At 49.8% G+C, this 21,725-nt stretch overlaps 1 protein-coding gene across 8 annotated transcripts in view; it reads left to right on the plus strand.

Annotated features, from left to right (window-relative positions):
- MYH11 (myosin heavy chain 11) overlaps positions 1 to 21,725 on the plus strand; it is a 118,412-nt gene that overhangs the window by 21,765 nt on the left and 74,922 nt on the right. For all 8 annotated transcript variants that reach the window (XR_011424791.1, XR_011424790.1, XM_023616273.2 and 5 more), the window contains exon 3: positions 1,927 to 2,083. Coding sequence is in view for 6 of the 8 variants with exons in the window: in XM_023616273.2 (XP_023472041.1) it covers positions 1,927 to 2,083 (157 nt within the window). In the remaining 2 variants the exon portion in view is untranslated. The remainder of the gene's footprint in view (positions 1 to 1,926; positions 2,084 to 21,725) is intronic.

Consider the following 21,725-nt stretch of genomic DNA (forward strand, 5'->3'; position numbering starts at 1 on the left):
ACAGACCTGGTATACAGTAGGCGCTCAATAAACAGCTGATGGATGTTTAGACAGGCCTTTTGTTGACCCCAGGCCTTCCCCGCCCTCCTCAGGAGGATGGGGAGGGCCTGGGAGATTATTCCCTGCTCCCCCCACCAGTCCTATACCTTTGGAAGCACACCGTTCTCCCCTCGCCCCTGACCCGTCACACGTCATTATCACCTAGCGCCTAGCAGATGGAGCCCTGGAGGACCCTGCCTCTCTCCAGTTGGCTGCAGCTTTGACTGAAAGCCCTTTGAGAGCAGGGCCTTGTGGTTTTTGATTTTCTACTCCAACCTAGCACATTGCACTGTGCCTAGGACATATGCACAGAATGAGTGAATGAGCGAGTGAATGCGTGAGCAAATGGGCAAATGAATGGATGAATGAATGAATGATGGAACAAGCAAGCCCTGGTTTCTGTTTCTGTAGACCAGCATAGGTCAGACAGCCGATTGGACAGTGCTCCCTCCTGAGAACTGGCTGAGCTGGGCTTGGCATCGCCAGGGTCTTGCTGGGTGACTTTGGCTGAGTTGCTCACCCTCTCTGGTGTTTGGTTGGCCCTGAGTGTAACCTAGAGAGGGAATGTCTCCCCCTCCTCCTTTAGTCACTTCTTGGGGGAGCTGGAGGGCTGACACCCTTCGTGGCCATCGGAGCCTCGGACGGCGCTGATGTTATGGTGGGGAAGACAGTCCCTGTGGGACAGGTTGGAGCTTGTCTCCTGGGCTGTGACCTCGACTGACAGGAAAATCTGCCGTGCAGGAAGGGACAGGCACAAGGACAGTGGGGTGGGTTTGCAGAGGGTCTTCACGGCCCCTCCCTCTTCTGATGATTTCCGGATGCTCTGAGGCACTTGGTAGGGCCAGACAAGTATTTTTATTAATGGTGGTAAAATCCACATAACATAAAATTTGCTGTTTTAACTGGTTGAAAGGACGCAGCTCAGTCAGCCCATTCACGAGGTGGTTCGACTCTCCCTACTGTGTCGTTCTGGGACGTTGTCAGAACCCCAGAAGGAAACCCCCTCCCCATTAGCCATCGTTCCCCATGCCCCCCTCTCTCCAGTCCCCGGAAACCAAGGGTCTGCTTTCTGTAACTACGGATTTGCCTGTTCTGGATGTTTCTGGAATCAGACGCTATGTGGCGTTTTTGCGTCTGGCTTGTTTCGCTGAGCATCACGAAAGACATCCCCGAGGTTCGTCCGTGTTGGAGTGTGTGTCAACACCCTTCCTTTTTGTGGCCGGCTGGGTTTATGCCCATCTCACAGACAAAGGGTTACTTGGTGAATGGTCCAGAATACGCGCTCTGGGGTTAACGGCCGTGATTTCTAGTTCCGAATTCCCCAGCAGCTGTGTGACCTGGTGACAACCCCGCCAGGCCTCAGTTCCTCACCTGTCAAGTGGGCAGCGCGGGGATCACAGGGTCGTGGTCACAGGACAGGTGGGAGGTTTTGATAAGAAGATGCCTGTGATGTGCTCAGCTCGGCGCTCAGCACACAGCAAGTGCTCAATAAATGGCAGCGATTATTTAAGCCCATGGGGCTCAGGGAGGTGGAGTGACAGCAGGAAGGAAGGAGTGGAACCAGGTTGTGAACCCCATGCACTTATAAACTATGACACAGGCGGCCTGGAAATCCAGCCTTGCTCCTCTCTCCACTGCCTGGAAAATCAGTGATGCCCAGGAGCTCCCACTAGGACTCTGAGCCTCAGTTTACCCATCTCTAAAGTGAGAATAGGAGCACACCTCTCTGATAGTGCTACCATGGGGAGGGAACGAGAAAATGCACACAGTCGTGCTCAATAAATGCAGGCCGTGATGGGTGTTCTCACGCCAGGGCCCCGCGGGCTGGATGTCCGAGCTCTCCTCCCCGCTGTGGGCTGGAAATAAACTTGGGCTCTCTGTCCGCAGACGTACTCCGGCCTCTTCTGCGTGGTGGTCAACCCCTACAAGCAGCTGCCCATCTACTCGGAGAAGATCATCGAGATGTACAAGGGCAAGAAGAGGCACGAGATGCCGCCCCACATCTATGCCATTGCCGACACGGCCTACCGGAGCATGCTGCAAGGTGAGCCGGCCTGCGGGGTGGACGGGAGCCCTCACCGGGCGAGGAGTGGCCTGGCCAGGGCATCTCCATCACGGGAGCTCCCCGAGGAGCCCACCACGGCTGCCCGGGGCCGCCTCTGGAGAGCGCCTGCTCTGCCCGGGGCCCCTCCTGTCCCGCCTGCCTGCCGTCCTCGCCAAGAATGTGGAGCTTGGCAGGCGGTGCTGGGACCCAGGAGCCCTGTGACTGAAAAAGGGAAAAAGCAAGCGGAGCATCTGTGTCTGCGGCCCGGAGGGTGAGGGAGAGCGTGGAGCTTGGGCAAATACGGGCATGGACCTGCGCCAGCTCCCGTGCCCGCATCCCTCCGGCCGCCCGAGGCCCTGGCCAGGCCAGCTGTCTGGGAAATACTGTAACGCTAGTCCCTTTGGAAGGGAAGGGGGTGGGTGGCAGCCCGGGGGCTGAGCCACCCAGAGCTGGGTTGGCAGCTGTCACTCACTCCCTGTGGGATGGTAGACAGATGTTTTCTCCTCTCCGGCCTCAGTTTCCTCATCTGTAAAAGGGATGACAGAATCCATCTTGCAGCTGGTGGTGAAGATGGTAATGCAGCCTTTCCCAGACTTTTGCATGTCACCTCCATGTTTGTGTATATTATTATTCTTCTTCATCAATAAACTCTTCATCGAGATAAACCTACATACAGGAGAGTACATAAAGTGCACACGTTTAAAGTGTCCAGCCTAAAATTAATTTTTACGTATATCTACAGTCATAGAATCACCATGCAGACCAAGATGTGTAACAGATTTCCAGAAAGTTCCCTCACGCCTCTTCTCAGTCGACACCTCCTCAGCAGCCCCCAGAAGTAACTAGTCTTCTGATTTCTGTCACCGTTAATCAGTTTTCCTTGTTTTTAAACTTCATATAAATTACATATTTATATTATTTGCTTAATATTTTTCTTATAAGCACCACCCTATTTCAAACTCCAACCTATTTCAGACTAAGACGTGTACTCTGCTAGTCAGGAGCATGAATTCTGGAACAGGGCTGCCTGTGTTCAGATCCCAGCTCTGCCACTCCCTAGCTGTGTGACCTTTAGCAAGTTGCTTAACCTCTCTTTGCTTCTGGTTCCTCATTTGTAAAAGGATGACAATAACATAGGGTCAGTGTGAGGATTAAATGAACTATTGTGGATAAAGTGCTTAGAACAGCGCTTGGTCAAAATTCACTGAGTGTAAGCTGTTATCATCATCATGCACGAAACCAGATGTTGGACATGCCAGCTATATATATTTTTTCTAATGCACATTGAAAATAATATATAACTATTAAAGACTGTTAATCTGAGTGGCACCTAAAGTCACTCCCCACACTTTAGGGTGCCTGCACTTAGGGTACTTACTGTGCTTCATGCAATGCCTGGTGTGGCAACAGCTTGAAAAGTAGGAGTTTGTTATTATAGGGCTTCTTCTCAGCCTCTGTTTGAATAGGAGTTCGGGTCCAGGCACGTATCCCCTTCAACACAAACACGCACATTCACTCCTTTTTAGTCTTCCGCCCAATCTGTGAGGTGGGGTCAGTGTTACTGCCTGCAGTTTACAACAGAGGCAACTGAGTCTCCGAAAATGCCTGGAAACTGGGGGCGTGACCCCTGGGGGCTTCTCCCAGGAATGCAAGGCTGGTTCGATATCCAGAAATCGATCCGTGTAACAGTATAAAGAAGAAAAACCCTACGATTAGATTGATTAATGCAGGAAAAAAAGCATTTGACGAAATTCAACATCCATTCGTGATAAAAACTCTGCGAAAACCAGGAATAGAAGGGAGCGTTATCAACCTGATAAAAGGCATCTACAAAAAACCTACATCTAACATCGTGCTTAATAGCGAGAGTCAATGCTTTCTGCCTAAGACGAGTAACAAGATAAGGATGTCCGTTCTCACCACTCTACTCGATATTGTGCTAGCAATTCTAGCCAATGCAATAAGGCAGGAAAAAGAAACTGGGGCATCTCTGCATCGTGAGCTTCTTCTGCTGGACTCCCTTGGGCCCCTCTCAGCAAATCCCTTGGCCTCAGCGGAGTTGAGCTCTTGCTTTCCTTATGAAGTGTTTTGCATGCACAACGAAAGGGGCAACACCCATTCCAGTATCATCAACCTCTGGGGAGAGACCAGAGGATTTTCTTTCCTATAAATGGGTCTGGCCTTGAGATACAGTCCTCCTGTCCTTACACTTGGCAAAGGGCAACAGAAAAGGGCTTTCATGATTCTAAAGCCGTGCACAGTTGTGACACGACTGTTGGGTGTGAATAGTCCAGAGGTTGCAAACTGACAGCTGGTGGGCTGGATCCAGCCCTCATGTGAGTTTGGTTTAGTGCATGTGGAGTTTTAATGATGCTTGAATTAGTCACCAACTTTTAAAAAATGGGGAGATCGTACCTAAAAATCCAGATTTCTAGGTTGTTTTGAAAATATTGGAACAGCTGGCAACACTGGGCCCGTGTTCCCATGTGTCAGCCGGCCCTTTGGGGGCGGGGTGTGGGTTCTACGGCTCCCCAGTCCTCACCTGGCCTGGGGCACTCGTTTGTGTTCACCGTCAAGCCCCTGTAATCACCCCTGCAATTGCTCCTTCAAGAGTGTCCTGAGTTGGGAACAGAGGAGAGCCCGAGTCCTGGGAGCTCCTGAGGGAAGGGATCCAGGTGTACCTAGGAGATACCCCCCCAAGGTAGAGGGGCTCAGGTATAAGCACCCCAAGTTACTGACAGGGTTAGCCAAACCCCACAGGAATGACCCAAGCTGCACCACTTCAGACACAGGACTGCCATTACCTCCAAAGGCTAGCAGATGGAGCCTTGCATAAAGGGCTGTGGAGATACAAGCTTAGGTTGTAAGGTGATGACTCTTGGAGTTAGGTATCTATCTTTGTAAAAAAGAAAGAAAGAAAGAAAGAAAGAAAATCCTTTGTGGTCTCCCTAGATGGGAAAGTATGAAATAATGGTTCATGTACCTCTTTGGGAAGCTGAGCATCACAAAATTACAACGTTCATAACATTTGGGGTACTTTTGGTTGCAAGGCGCATAGCAACCAATTAGGGTGACTTAAGAAGAGTTTGTTACCTCATGTAAGAAGTCTGGAGGCTGATGATTTCAGGGTTAGTTAATTCATCAACTCAAAAACAGATTTCTTTGGGATTTTCTTGGCTTCTCCCTCATGGTCTCAAGTTGGCGGCCATAGCTCCAGACATCACATCCTTGTGTGATGATATCCAAAAGCATGAAGAAAGTTGAGGGATAGGTTCTTTTTCTATGTCTCTCTCTTTTTTTTTAATCAGGCAGGAAAACTTTTTCCAGAAATTCCTCAGCAGGCATCCCTTATTTCTCATTGGCTAAAGCTTGGTCACGTGCTAGCCTCTAAACCAGTCATTGGCAAAGGGGACTGGGATGTTCATGTTTGGTTTGGACTATTCCCAGTTCTTTCCTGGAGCTGAGGGAGCTCCCACTAAGCACATTTTATCTCAATACCAGGATGAAATAAAATTCCATTAGTGAAGAAGGTGGGGGGGGGCGGGGGCAGTGACAGGTAGGCAATGCCAGTGCTCTTAAGACATCTATGTGTAACTTAAAAAAAACTTCAATATTATATATTCATTCTGGAAGAATTAAAACATGTATTTAAGCAAAAGAGAATATACCAGCACCCATAATTCTATCATCCAGAGATCAGCACCATTAACATTTTGGTCTGCAACCTTTCGTACGCTAACTGAGCTGAACGGTGTGAAATGAAGGAGGTTTTGACTATCTGAGAATAACTGGTTCTAGAAAAAAATCACTTAAAACACGGACCAAAGTTTCACTGTAGATAGTAAGGAAAAAAAAAGTTCGACTGAGCTTGAAAAATGACATTGCAAATTATCAACATAGGGTTATTTATTATTACTTTTTTTCTTTTTGTGGTGAGGAAGATTGGCCCTGAGCTAACATCTGTGTCAGTCTTCCTCTATTTTTTGTATGTGGGACGCCACCACAGCATGGCTGGATGAGCGGTGGGTAGGTCCACACCCAGGATCCAAACGGGTGAACCCTGGGCCACCGAAGTGGAATGTGCACATTTAACCGCTGCGCCACTGGGCCAGCCCTTCAGAGGATAATTTTTGCAGACTTATAGGATGGGTCACCAGTTTTCCCAAGGGCTTCTTTCACATCTTGGTGTTTAGCACAGTCTCTCAAAGCCCCGTTGTGTTCGTGATGACTCTCTGATACTTGGTTGTGAATGGCCCTGACTTTTCATGGCCTTTCCAAGCTCATTGACTTCGTGACACTCAGAACCTTTAGGGAAATCTACAGTTTTTCAGAGCTGCCCTTTTGGTGTTTGTATCATTATGGTGGATGTTGACACCCAGTCATCAGCTGGGTGGAGGCGTCGAGTCAGTGGGTGCCAGAGAAGGATGCTGTAATGTGGTCTAATTTCCTACCTGGTTGACTCATTGAAAACTCTTTTGGGGTTGTGATAACTTTTTTTTTTTTTGCTGGGAAAGACTGGCCCTGAGCTAACATCTCTTGTCAATGTTCCTCTTTTTTTTATTCTCCCCAAAGCCTTGGTGCATGGCTGTGTATTCTAGTTGTAAGTCCTTCTCTTTCTTCTATGTGAGCCGCCACCACTGGCTACTGACAGATGAGCGGTGTGGTTCCACGAGCGAGAACCGAACCTGGGCCACCGAAGCAGTGAGAGCCCCAAACTTTAACCACTAGGCCGTCAGGGCTGGCTCTGTATTGCGGTAACTTTTGCTTCCCTAGACAACCTCCCGACTTTGGGACAATGATGTACTCGATTACAGGGACCCCCTGGGTTAACACAGTTAATACATTTCATTCTTTTTAGGCTCTAGAGTTTCACACAAAATTATATCATGAAACAGAAAATCACTTAGAAATGTTGACACGTTCTAAACCCCAAGAGGAAACACAACCGTGAGCACCCGCATCCGTAAAGGATAAGCTCTCTGTTTAGTTGGAATGCTCGTCCATAGCGGATACGCACGCATCCCTTTTGGTGTTACCTGATGCTTTCCGGCCAACTAGTGATGACAGACTCCAGCGAAAAAAATCTTCGAAAAAAATCACAGAGACAAATGTCGGCTCGGGAAGAATCCTTTTTATCTCTGTGAAGTGGGAATGTGGTTTTTATGAAGGGCTGTGTAGGGCCAGTTCATGACTCCGTTGACGAATGTTGCTATCCCGAGGCTGTAAAGTCACTCGGCTGCGATGCCCCGTGAGCTGTCTGTCTCGTTGGAGATAGTTAGCGGCTGTGGCTTTCTCCTCAAGTCCTTTGTGGAGAAGACGGGGTGTGAAGAGGTAGGCTTGGGGAAGGATGGATAACGCGTTCCCTGAATACAGAAGGAAGCATTTAAGATGTGATACGTGGACCCTACGTTCCCGAGGACGCATAAACTCCGTAAGACCCACGAACTCCGTCCTTGTCTGCCTGTTCATCAGTGCCCCTCCCCCACGGTTGCTGGTACCCGGCATGTAGTAGCTGCCCAGTTAATATTTGTGGATGAATGAAGAGCTGTTAGAGTTGTTTAAAGAAAAGAACCAGCCAGGGTCAGGATGGGTGGAGGCGGGTTGTCTGAGAGGGGTGGAGGTTTACAAGCCTTGAAGGATGGTTTCCTAAGATGGGAGAAGGGGAGCTGGGGTGGTGTGGAGGGGAGAGTGGGTGTGATGAGGATGGCAGGAGCCAGCCTAGAGGCGTGTCCGGCTCAGCCCTTTGCTGCCTCAGGGCAGTTGGGAATATGGGGGGCGGGAATCTTTCTAAGACACAATTCACCAACACCTCCCCTCCCAAAAGGAAGCCAAGCACCTCGGGGGAGAGAAGGGGATAAGAGAAGCAGGCATTTTAGAAAGGCATCTTATATGTGTATGCAAATTATCTAATGCATATGTAAATTATGCCATGTTTGCTTTTTCAATTTCCCCATGCTTTTTTGTTTGTTTTTGGAGAGATGATAACATTGCTGTCCTTTACTGTTTCTGTCATTTCTCCTTCTCCAGGGGTAACCATTATCAACTCTTCTAACTGACTTTTTGATATTAACCTCCGTAATCTCTCAAGAACTTGATCGTATTGTTGATATCTTACTGTTTCTCTCAGTTTTAGGTATTATTTAGGTATTGATTTCTCATCGTGGAAAATGAGGATTTAGCTCTCTTATTGCCTTGTTTTGTCCCTACTGCCGCCCTCCCACATACACACACACACACACACACCCCCCCATACACCCATCTCACAGACTCCCAGTCTAGTTTTATATATAATTTTGGTGAAATCTGTACTTAGAAGTTACATTACTGTAACAGTACAGATGCCTTTCTCAGCTGAGCTCGGCACAGTCTTGTCATTACTTTGCCTGTATAATTTATTCTTTTCCCTGGAGTTAGTAATTGCTTTTTTTTTTTTCCTGACTTGGTTTTCTGTGTACTTAATCGCTAATTCTATCCCAAATTCTCCTTCTAAATATGTGAATCTCCTTTTTATATGTCCAGGTATGTGTTGGGAATCCTCCTGACAGCCTCTCCTGGAGGGGGATGGCTCTTGGAGCCTTCTGATCAGCCCTGGCCCCCCTCTATGACAGGTATCTGACATCTGGGAGCTTCCTTATCATCCTTGGAATTCCCTTCTTTCAATTCCCTCTCATGGTGGTGTCCTTGTTCCCTAGTTTCCACGTCGTCCTCTTTCTTGATTTACCCTCCTGTTTAAATGGAGCACCTTCTCAAGAAAGAAATTGAGATCTTGCATATCTGAATGACTTGATGCCTCTCTAATATTTAAGGGCTAGGTTAGCTGGATTTAAACATTTTAAGCAAGCAATCATTCTTTCAGAATTTTTAAGGCATTGCTTCATTGCCTTCCAGCTTCAGTTTCATTTTTGAGAAGATAAAGGCCAATCTGATTCTTGATCCTTTGTGTGTGACTAGGTTTTTTTTTCTTCTTCTCTGGAAGCTTTTAAACTCTTCTTAACCCTCCTGTTCGTGACAAGAGATTTGGCATGGCTCTGTCTTCACTCTCTGCTGGAGATTTAATGGTCCTTCTTAATCTGTAAACTCGAGTCCTTAAATTCTGGGAAATTTTTGTGAATTATTTCCTTGGTGATTTCTTTCTCTGTGTGTTCTCTATTCTGTTTCTCTAGAAGTCTTATTTCCAAAATGGAACTCCTGGACTGTTCCTGTAGTTTTTATCTCTTTCTCTTGTCTTCTGATTCCCTTATCTTTTTCTTATTCTATCTTCTGGGCAATTCAACTTTATTTTACAATCCTTCCACTGGTTTTTAAATTTCTGCTATTATAGATATATATGTAATTTCCAAGAACTCTGCTTTTGAATATTTCTTTCATATAGGCTTTTTTTTTTTTTTTTTTTTTTTTTTTTTTGTGGATGCAATGTCCTTTTTCTTGGAGGGAACTCCTCCGTGGACAGTCTCTGTTTTCTCCAAGATGCATATTTTCCTATTTACTTGTTTTAACTTCTCTCTGTCACCTTAGTGGCTTTCTTCAGATGTCTGTCCATTCCTCTGGGATGCATTAGTGCATGGGTGTCAAAAAGTTGATGGAAGCTCTGTGCTTGCAAGAGGAGTTTGCTGCTGCCGAGCTTGGCTGTAGTATGATGGAGCTGGGCTGTTCCACTGGGGCACCGTATCTTTCAGTCTTTTTTCTTGGGCTCATCAGATTCTTCAGAGAAGACTTGTGCCATCTGCTTCTTGGAGGGTAAAGATCTGTCTCCCATCGTTTTGAGTGTCTAGTTGAGAAGGGGCTGAGGGTTTCAAAATTCATGATGAAATTTACATGTCATCCTCCTTCTTTCAAATGTGGTCTCTGGTGTCCCCAGGGCAGACCCTGTGTTTAACCCTCTCCAGAGAATAAAGCTGCCACCTGCTGTGGGAAGGGCAGTCACTTGGCTGTGAGAGTGTAGATGTCCGGAGTGTCTAGCAGCTTCTCAAACAGACTGTCAACGGGTCCTTCTGTTTTGATGCCCTCCTTTGCGCTCTCTTCCATGGGCTCCTGTTCCTGCCTATCACTGAGGTTTGGGCTGGGGGCAGGGGGTTCAAGTGGCTTCTCAGCTATCCCCACGGCCGCCTTAGACTTCTCCTTTCTCGGCACTGTCATCGTTCATCCTGTTTTCTGGCTTCCGAGGTCGTGTTGCTGTTCTGTCCTCTCCAGTTCGTTTGAACTGGTTTTGAAAAACCCCCTTCCTGTCATTTTAGTAAGGTTTGGGGAGGGAGGAGAATTAAATGCACGCGTTCAACCCCCTATCCTTCGATGGAAATTCTCTTGTGCCTTCTTTTCCAAAGAAGTGATGATGATGCTGGTGGATTTTTATTGCATGCTTCCTATATGCTCAGGGCTTTGCAGGAATGTTCTCGATTAGTCCCTCCTACAGCCCTACAAGGTGGGCAGGATCAGATTAAGACTTTTAAAAGGAAGCTCTGAAACTATTATGACGCCTGCATAGGTAATCCAGAATAAAAACGATACTAAATGATAAAGGAAGGCTAACCAAGTTTTTATTTTTCTCGCAATGTTTTGCCTTGATGGTTTTCATGAAAGAGCAAATATTGAATCTTTTCAAAATTTTTATTTGCCCCTCCCTTCCTTGGCATGTGTGCGTGTGCACATGAACCCAGGTTTACGTGACTTGTCGGATAAGATAATCCAAAGCTGGAGGCAGGTGCTGTCTTTAGTCCCATGTTATGGCTGGGGAAACTGAGGCTCAGAGAGGTCAAGAACTTGCCGAAGGGCATGTAAGCGTCGGAGCCGGGTTGGGCCCGGGTTGGGGTGAAAGGCGGATAAGATTTCACTCTGACGTGGAGAGAGCAGCCCTCAGAGTCTGTCGCCCTGTGCACGATAGTGACTGGAAGTATTTTGTCCTCACCTAATTAGCACCAAATGGCCACTCTCAGGGGATTAAACAAGAAACAACAGCTGGCCTTTATCAGCTCGGACACTTGGCTGAACCCTCCCCAAACCGAAGAGAGTCTGGAAGGTGGGATGGTCCAACTCCACTCTCTGCTTTGAGTTCCCACACTCCCCCAGGCCCCCCCACACTCGGGTGCGTCCGTCTGTCCCTGGTCGGTCGTTGGCCCTGCCGCTCAGCGCCCTGCAGGGGCAGCCTCTTCATTTGATAGACTGGAGAAACAGAGCTCAGAGCAGAGTGTGGAGCCTGGAGACGTCACCTTCGGCAGCCCTAGACACGTTTTATCTTCCCTCCGAGGCAGTGTGGTAAAGTGGAGTGCTGTGGCCCCCATTTAACAGATGCGGAAACTGAGGCCCCAAAAGGCTAAGGTACTGGTTCAGACTTACGATGGCCAGCACCACGCTCTAAGCAACTGAGCTCACCGGCCAGTCGATAGGCCTTAGAATTAGGAAGGGGGTTGAACTTGCCTAACACCCTGTCCTCCTGGGACAGAATGGGCCCCCTCTATAACCCTGCCTCTCTGTTAGATGACAGTGAGGATGGAAATGGTAATGAAGATCGTAATAATAGCAATTACTGGGCTCTTATATGTACCGTGGGTATCAAGCTCTTTGCATATCCACTCTCATTTCTTCCTTTTCATATCCTCGAAAGGCATGGATCTTTGTCCCTATTTGCCTGGTAAAGAAGCTGATGCTCTGAACAGCAAAGTGTCTTGCCCAAGAGGTGGCGCCGGGAAGTAATTCCAAGTCGCTTTGCTGCAGAGACTCTGCTCCTACAGGGTGTCCCCAGAGAGGGGACCGGGTGCATGCCTCTCTGCCTGGTGGAGGTTTTGCAGCAGCTCTCGGCGCTGTGTCTGGCCGGGTGGGGGTGCAGGCTGATGGTGGCTCCGTCTGTCTGGCTCAGTCTGCGTGGAAGCGTTGGGAAGAATCGCTTGTCACCCTGATTTATCATGAGAAGTCCACGTCCTCTGCCAGGACATGAGGAAGGATAAAGGATCATCTGATTCTTGACGAGGCGCTTACGGACCGCCCTGGTGTCTTACGGGGAGGGCCGAGCGCTCAGGAGAATTAATCTTTTTAAATAAGCAGTGACTGTGGGGTTGAAGAAGCAGAAATGCTGAGGGGGGTGGATTTGGGGAACTTCAGCGGACACTTGGAGATGCGTTTCTCGTGGACTGCGCGTGCTCCAGCCTCCCCCCTCTGGGTCCTGGCGGCCTCGGGGGAGTCCGGCGCCCCATTCCCTTTCTCACTCAGCAGTATTGATGGAGGACCCCCTGGGAGTCAGGTTCTGCTCTGGGCAGAGTCTGGCTGGGGGTGGGCAGGGAGCAGGTGCTCATCAAATCTTCCCAGAAATACATGTGCCATGAGGGAGGTCCAGGGAGCTGAGGGGTGGACTCCTGGGGCCTGTCCTAGGCCGGGGGAGGGGGGGGAGCCCTCCTTGGGAGGTGACACGTGGGCTTAACCAGGGAGCTGCATATGGGATGAGAGGCTGCTGGGGCTGGAGCAGAGAGAAGGAGAGAGTGTGGGAGGTGGGCGCTGAGGCCCGAGAGGCCACCAGGAGACCACCACATTGGTCTTCCTCTACTGCACGCCCCTGAGCTGGCCAGTTCTGCTTCGTGGGGGTCTGGAAAATTCCTATTGGGGTCCAGGACGAGCCTTCAGAATTTCTCTGCTGATCAAGAATCTCTCCGTAGCCAACGCTGCCAGGGGGAGAAGGGTCGGGGGAGGACGAAAGGGGGAAAGAGAAGGGCTCTGACTTACACAGGGCGTGGGCTCTGGAGCTGGGTTCGAATCCCGGCTCTCCCAACGCGCCCGCTTCTCTGTGCCTCAGTTTCCTCATTTGTCCCATGAGGATAATAACTGTGTCAACCCCAGTTGTCGTGAAAGTTGATTTGGACAGTGCATCGCAGCATGGCGCTGGTCAGGGCAGGTGCAGCCGGTGGCAGTTGTCATCTGCCAGGGCCCACGATGACATTGGCCTTGGGTCTGGACCCCTCGGACATCCGCCTTCCTGTGTGGCATTGAGTGTGGAGCTGCTCTCTGCACACAGCGGAGGCTGTGTCCTCCATTCCTCACTGGCCTGGCGGTTAGTGGTGACCCCCTGGGACGCGGGCCTGGCCACCTCCCTCTCGCTGGGTCCCACAGCAGCCTGGCACGAGAAGGAAGGAAGAGAAGCAGCGAGCCCCGGCTGCTCGCAGCCCCAGCTTGGTTTTCTCCTTTTATGGTCAGCCTGCACGCCTCTGGCTCCCCAGCCATAAACCATGAGCTCGTGTTTGGGATCCGGCCGAAATAGCTGGTCTGCGGGCAGCTGGGCGTCTCCCGAGAGGCTTCAGGCCGCTGCGGGGGAGGGACCGCCCGAGCCGTTTATCTCCTCTGAGAGCTCCCCGCAGACTTGCACATCCAAGGCTGGGAGAAGAGGGGAGAGGGGCCCGTTTGGGGGTGGCTGCGAGGCAGCGTGGACTCCAGGCCCTGGGCTGGGAAGCTCAGCCAGAGGCAGGCGATGCTGGAGGCTGCCCCTGGGCTCTGCACGTCTCTGGTCTGTCCTTCCCACCTCAGACCTGCTGTGTCCCAGCCCCTCTGCGTAGGGTGCTCTGTCTCCCCTGAGGATACCTACATGCTGCTCGCTGCAGCTCAGCTGTCACTTGAGCTGTGAAGCCTTCCTGTCTGTCCCGGAGAGCATCAGCACCAGCTCTTCCTTCCGTCTGACTGCCCCGCTGCATCCTAAAACTCTCAGAAGCAAAGACTAAGTAGATCTTAGTGAACTTTGTGTTTCCAGTGCCTGGCACATAGTAGGGCCGCAGGACTTGTTTGTTGAGTGAATATGTGACTACATGAATAAGTGCTTACCGTTGCTTCTATCTCAATTGAGAGAGATTGATCGATTGATTGGCATCAGCCAGCCTTCCCTACTGTGCGTCAAGCATTGTTCCTGGCACCGGGATCAGGCACAGCCCTGACCTTCAGGGGCTCACGGGCTAGTGAGAGAAGCCTTAAAAGCAGTTGGTGACTGTTGGAAACCTAATAGATCCCTGTGAAGTTGAAGGAGTCAGATCTGTGGATTCAGAGATGGTGTAAAATGAGCATCGTTTTTAAGGAAGCCCTAGTGTGGTACAATTTATACACCATAAACGAATCCACTTCAGGAATGCAATTCACTGGTTTTTGGCGAATGTTCAGGGTTACGCGGCCATCACCACAGTCTAATTTTATATTTCTATCACCCCAAAAAGAAATCTTGTGCCCGTTCATAGTCACTCCCCATTCCCACCACCAATTCCAGGCAATCGCTAGTCTACTTTCTGTCTCCGTAGATTTGCCTACTCTGGACGTTTCGTGTAAATGGGATGCAGGATGCAATATGTGGTCCTTTGTGAGTGACTTCCTTCACTGAGCATCATGTCTTCAAGGTTCCTCCATGCTGTAGCCCGTATCCATGCTCCCCTCCTTTTTATGGCTGAGTAATATTCCGTTGTGTGGATGGACCACATTTTGTTTATCCATTTACCAGTGGATGGACATTTTTGCTCTTTCTGCTTTTTGCCTCTTATAAATAATGTAAAGTAACATAATTTTTAGTAACGTAGAAAAGGAAAACTTTCCTCATCATATCACAGATTGCTACCGTTGCAAATAATCTGTACCCTTGCCCCCGAAAAAGTATCGAGATGAAACGGTGGTCACAGTGAGGTTAAGTGCCACGATGGAAGGAAACTTTCGACTATGGGAGCCAGGGCCACCACCAGGCCATGTGGCACCTTTATAGAGTCAAAAAAAGGCACCCCTTTCTCAAGGCACTTTTCCTCCATCTGCTGGAAGATTGTTGTAATAAATATGCAAATCTACAATGACCAATGTGAACGATTCCCTCTCGAGTTATGCGGTGTACAACTCACACCACTGTCCATGGCAGCCCCAGCGGGGGTATGCGGTAAAAAGGCCCCCAACTTAGCTCTAGGGAGGTATGGAGTCAGAGAAAATACCCTAGAGGAGTTGACTCCCAAGATGACATTTCAAGAATGGCTTAGAGTAAACACCCAAAAGAATTGACAGCAGGTACTCAAACAAAAACTTGTGCATGAATGTTCACAGCCACACTATTCACAACAGCCACAAGGTGAAAACAACTCAAGTGCCCAGCAGTGGATGCATAGATAAACAAAAGGTCTCATATCTATACAGTGGAATATTATTCAGCCATGAAAAGGGATGAAGTTCTGATAGGTGTTACAACGTGGGTGAGCCTCAACAACATCATGCCAAGTAAAAGAACCAGACACAAAAGGCCACATATGGTGTGACTGCATTTATGCGAAATGTCCAGAATAGGTAAATCTAGGGGACAGAAAGCACATTGGAGGTCCCCAGGGACTATGGGGAGTGACTGCTTAATGGGTACAGGGTTTTATTCTGGGCTGATGAGAGTGTTTTGAAACTAGACAGAGATGTTATTTACACAACGCTGTGCACATGCTCCATGCCTCTGAATTGTTCACTTTACACGGTTAATTTTGTGTTATGTGAACTTCACGTCAATGAAAAAAGAAGAGAGGAAGAGAATGGATTAGCAGGAAGAGAAGCGGTGAGAGGACCTTCTGGGCGGAAGCGGCAGCGTGTGCCCGGCTCCGAGGGGAGCGGCTTTGCACGGTCTGAGACCTCTGCCCTCTTGCGTCAGACACGAGCTCAGGCTCAGGCGTCAGATGGAAATTCCCGGGAAATCGGTTTCCTGGGCTCCACAGGGGTCAGCAGGCAGTGCCCGCATCGAGCCCTTCCCCTGCCCGTAACCAGAGCTCTCTAGCTTCCCACGCTTGGAGGCGGCGTGTTTCCCATGGGAATGTCCCAGGCTGGGGGCCCCTGGCAGCCCCCAGCATGGAGCCTTCCCCTCTGCTGGGGACCTGTGAGGAAAGGCCCCCGGACCAGCATCTGACCCCATAAATCTGTGCTCTCGGCCCCGGCTTCCCAAGGCTTCTGGGAAAGCCTGTCTCTCTCCACGAAGCAGATGGATCAAGATAGCCTGTCTGTCCGTCTGTCAGTCTCAGAATCGTTCCTTAAAATAGTGGAGGTTGTCTGGGCCAGCCCCAGGGGGTTCCCGCTCTGCCTGGTTCTCACCACAGGGTGCATAGTTCCTCCATCTCTCACCCCTCTGCCCCTTCCGGAATCAGTTTTTAGCAGGTTTCCCTTTTGTTCTCTTCTTCTTCTTCTTCTTTTTTTTTTTTGATGAGGAAGATTGGCCCTGAGCTAATAGCTATGCCAATCTTCCTCTATTTTGTAAGTGGGATGCTGTCTCAGTGTGGCTTGATGAGCAGTGTGTAGGTCCACACCCGAGATCTAAACCCACGAACCCCAGGCCACCGAAGTGGAGTGTACAACCTTAACTGCTACACCACCCGACCAGCCCCACCATTCTGCTCTCTTCTGAAGCAGATTCTCCCTCTGGGTGGATGCTGGGGGCACAGGCAACCATATTCCCTGCATCCCAGGTCAGGGAGCTGGTGTCATGCTCCTCAGCGGATGTCCCATATACAAGAGGGGTGATGCTGGCTCTGTGTCTCTCCAGAGCGCCCTGGGAAGATTACAGTTTTCTTGTTTTCTTCCCATTTTTATCCTGGAATGAAGTGCCACCAGTGCAGGAGTGTGGATTATCTGAGGAAGACAAAATGGGGCCAGGAAGCGAGGCCTTTGGAGTCACACAGACACCAGGTTTGCGTCCCAGCCCACCACTCACTACCTGTGTGACTGTTCATTTTCCAGGGCTGCTGTACAAATTGCTGTAAACTCGGTGGCTTAGAACAGTAGGAATTTACTCTCTCACGGGTCTGGAGGCCAGAGGTCCGAAATCAAGATGTCGCAGGGTGGGTTCCCTCCGGAGACCCTGAGGGAGAATCCGTCCCAGGCCTTCTTGTGCTTTTGGTGGTGGCCGGCCATCCTTGGCGTTCCTAGGCCTGTAGATGCGTCATTCCAGTCTCTGCCTCCTGAACACAGCACCTGTGTTCTGGGGGCGTGGGGAGGCAGCTGTGGCCCGTGCTCCCAGCTCAAGATGGAAACAGTGGGAGGGAGAAAGAGGAGTTAAATGGCCTTTGGGCTCCTCTGCCTTTTGTCCTGAGGCTTTGGCTCAACAGGCTAATAGAACGTCAGTCTGTAATCCAAGGGAGGAGGGAGAGAACTAATTGGAGGTGGTGTAGGATCTGTGGAGCTGGCGCAATCATCTCATTCATCTTGCCTTGGGGTGGGCCGCATCTTCTTTATGTGATGTAAATACCCCCCATCTCTAGATATGGTCATTACTGTCCTCCTTGGTCCCCAATGATACATAGGCATGGCCTTCTCCAGTCCCATCCATCATCCCTCCCATCCATCCATCCATCCATCCATCCATCTGTCCATCCATCCATCCGTCCGTCCATCCATCCGTCCGTCCGTCCATCCATCCATCCTCCCATTCACCACCCATCCATCCATCCATCCATCCATCCTCTCATCCATCCATCCATCCGTCCATCCATCCATCCATCTGTCCATCTGTCCATCCATCCATCCTTCCTCTCATCCATCCATCCATCCATCCATCCATCCATTCTCCCATTCACCACCCATCCATCCTCCCATCTTTCCGTCTAATAAATGTAATTGGACACCTCCTATGCACCAGGTACAGGAAATACAATGTTAAACAAAACAGACAAGCCCCTTCTTTCCCAATAAATCTTCTTTCTAGTACAGGGAGACAAAACATACCAGGTCGTTCCAGATGGATCTAAGTGGTGTGAAGCAAATAAACAGGTTAATTGCCTGAGTGCCCAGAGGGTGTGGCATGCACCCCTGTGGACAGAGAATTAAAAAAGGCCTCTCTGGGAGAGGAAGTCCCTGAGATGAGGGGAAGGTGTCAACCATGGCAAGAGCTGGGGGGAGAGTGTTCCAGGCAAAGGCCCTGGAAGGGAAGAATGTGTTCTGTGAGAGCAGGCAGCCATTTGTGAGCCGAGGGGAAGCAGGTAATGAGAGATGGGTGCCAATGAGGCAAGCGGATGGGGGACCTCGTAGGCCATGGTGGGGAGTTTGGGGGCCACTGGGACTCGGCAGCTGGTTTTGGCAAGGTTGTGGCATGACCCAGCTATTTTAAGAAGCTTCCTCTACTACGATGCAATCCCACCTCACACCCATTAGGATGGCTGTTATAAAAAAAAGAAAGTGATAAGTGTTGACGAGGATGTGGAGATACTGGAACCCTGGTGGATTGCTGGTGGGAAAGTAAGATGATGCAGCCACTGTGGATAACCGTATGGCAACTCCTCACAAAGTTTTACCATATGACCCAGCAATTCTGCTTCTGCGTGTGTACCCAAAAGAAGTGAGAGCAGGGACTCTGACAGGTATTTGCACACCTGTGTTCACAGCAGCCAAGATGTGGGAGCAACCCAAGTGCCCGTCGACAGATGAGTGGATAAGCAAAATGTGGCATTTACATACAGTGGAATATTATTTAGTCTTAGAAAGGACGGTCAGACACCTGCTACAACGTGGATGAACCTTGAGGACGTTATGCTAAGGGAGATAGGCAGTCACAAAAAGACAAATACGGTGTGATTCTACTGATATGAGGTATCTAGAGGAGTCGTATTCACAGAGACAGAAAGTAGAGTGGCGGTTGCCAAGGGCATGGAGTTTGAGTTTGGGGAAAATGAGGAGAGTTCTGGAGATGGATGGTGGTGATGGTTGCACAACAGTGTGAACATGCTTAATGCCCCTGAATCGTCCACTTAAAGATGGTCAAGATGGTAAATTTTATCTTATGTATATTTTACTACAATTTAAAAAATTTGCGAGGAGGAAAGAAGACGCCTCTGGATGCCCTGTGAGAATGGTGGGGGCCTAGGAGAAGCGGGGAGACTGGGGGGGAGCATCTGGGCCAGAAGTGATGGTTCTTGGACCGGGTGTGGCAGTGGCGATGAGACAGATCTGTGGATCCAAGATCTGATTCATGGGGCACAGATCCTTTCATCCCAGAGGCCACTTCACGTCCTGGTTTCCATCTTCCCACCCTAGACCTTAGCACAGCTGCCTCCCGGGCCTGGGAAGAAGGCCTCACTCCTTCCCTCAGCTGTTCCCTCCTGGTCTCCCCAAGCTGCTTTGTCCCCCAAAGCCTTCCTTAATCCCCCTGGAGCCTGGGCCCCTCAGCACCCGTGTTCCATTCCCTCCGCACTGTCCTGTACTTGGAAGAGCAGAAGGAGCCACGCTCTGACGCACAGTGCTTCAAATCCCAGGTCGGTCACTGAAGTGCTGTGTGACTTTGGGATGGCTAACCTCGATTTCTTCAACCCTAAAAGGGTCAGGACCAAAAGCAACACATCAGCAGTGCCTGACAGTGTCTGAGCCATAGGAGATGTTCCACAAATAGTAGGTATTTGTTCAAATCCTACCCGATCCACTTAATAGCTGTGTAACTGCGGCCAAGTTTTAAAGTCTCTCTGTGCCTCTCGGGTTCTTCATCTGTAAAATGGGGATAAGAATAGTCTGTGTCAAAGGACGTGTGCAGGTTGAATGAGTTAATACAGGTAAATGCTTAAAACAATGCGTGGTCCAGAGGAGGCGCTGCGCATTAGACTCCATTGTGTGGTGTTTTCAGGACCTTGGACAGCACCCCACACCTGGTAGATGCCCTGAAGGTGTTGGTTGAATGAATGAATCAATTTCTTGTGTGTATTTTGAGCTTCCCCTTTCAGAAGCTCATGTCTTGTAGGTTTGGGGTTGGCTTTCTTGAAAGCTCACCAAGCTAAACTTTCTCTGTGCTAGGGGCTCCAGGTTTGGGAGCTGGGGGTCCAGAAACTGACGGAAGCGAGGTCTAGAACTGGATGCTCCTGCCATGAGGGGTTCATGGTTCTGTGGGGCCGAGACACAGCAAAGAGAGAGAAGCAAATTGGGACAGAGCACTCGGGAAGCCCAGTGCTGTGGGACTCCGGAGGTGGAGCGTGGCGTCTATCTTGGGGATGAGCAGGAACCAGTAACAGCTCCAGAATTTCTCTCTGGGAGGGGCTTGGAGGCAGCAATCCCATTACTTGAGGTGGGGGGACTGGGGGCTCTTCTTGGGCCTCATTCTCCCTTGCAAGATTGACTATTTGCAATAGCTTGGGAGTGTTGGTGGAGACTTATGGCCAAGCCACCCCCCTGACTCCATCACTGTGGGCAAGGTTTCCGAGAAGAGGTGTCATCTTTGGGACTGAGGGTCCAGGAGGTGGCCAGGAATGGGAGAAGCGAAAGGCCTACTGTGTAGTGGGAACAGCCTGAACAAAGGCACTGAGTGTGTTCAGGGGTTATCTAGGTGGGGTTGCTGGGGCATTAAGAGTGAGGGCGATAGAGGTGCCAAGGTGGGGAGGCGGGCAGGGTCCAGTCACAGGAGGCCTGGGACTCCATGCTCAGGAGTCTGGGCCTTATCTAAGGGCACGGGGAGCCACAGATGGCTTCTTAGCATAGGCTCGATTGACATAAAATTTGCATACCCCAAATTCAGCCATGTTAAGTCTAAAATTCAATGATTTTTAGCGAATTAACAGTTTTATAAGTATCACCACAATCCAGTTTCAGAGCCCCAAAGTGATGCCTCATGCCCATTTGCAGTCACCCCACCCTCGACCTCTGGCAGCCACTTGTCTGTTTTCTGCCTCCATGAATTTGCCTGTTCTGGGCATTTTGTGTAAATGGAATCATACAGTATGTGGCCTTCTGTGTCGACCTCTTCTGCTTAGCATCATGTTTTTGAGGGTCGTCCATGTTGCAGGCTGTGTCAACACTTCCTTGTTTTCATGGCTGTATAATATTCCATTGGATGGCTCTGCCACCTTTTGTCTATCCAGTCCCCAGTTGATGGGCATCTGGGTTGTTTCCACTTCTTAGCCATTGTGATGTGCTGCCATGAACATTCACGTGCAAGTCTTATAGGGACACAGGTCTTCAGGATTCTCGGGTAGGATCCTAGGAGTGGAATTGCTGGGTCATCTGGTAAATGTACGTTTAACTTTTTAAGAAATTTCCGATGTGGAAGAGCGTTAAGTATCAGAGTAATTGGACAGAAAGAGCACTCTGAGATGGGGTTTGGAGGAGGATGTGACAAGATCCAGGGAGAGCTTTAATGAAGCGGGGATCCCAAGCACCTGAGCACTGTGATGGTGAGGATGGAGCCAGGGAACGGACTGAAGAAATGCTCGCCGCTTGGGCATCACCCATCTGCAAACATGATGCTCTGACTTGTCAGTTATGGTTGATTGGCTGGTGATTAAATGTGTTGATAACCATCTTCATGTCCGTGGTAGGGGAGGAAATGGGCTCTAGAACCTGGCTGCACCCCCTACGACCACTTTAAGAGTAGAAGGCGATCAGTAGTCTGCTTAATCACGTTTAATCTTACGATGCCCTCTGTACCCGCCAGGGTTCTCTGGGGGTAAGTGACGGAGACTGACTGCCACCTTGTTTAGGAAAGGGATTATGGAAAAGTATCAGGTGGGGTTGAAAGATGGGGGCGCCAGCCTCAGAAGATGACAGAAACAGGGGCTGCATGGGCTCTAGGGGCAGGAAGGGACCTCCCCCCCCCCCACCAGGGCTCTGTCTAGCTGCTGTCCTTCCGTGTCCTTGATCCAGCTCGAGTTTTAGCTCAGAGAATCTGATGACGCAGCCTGGCACACGTTCTGGCCTCTTGACTGGGGGAACTTCT

The sequence above is a fragment of the Equus caballus genome, chromosome 13, assembly GCF_041296265.1.
Source record: "Equus caballus isolate H_3958 breed thoroughbred chromosome 13, TB-T2T, whole genome shotgun sequence".
NCBI lineage: Eukaryota > Metazoa > Chordata > Mammalia > Perissodactyla > Equidae > Equus > Equus caballus.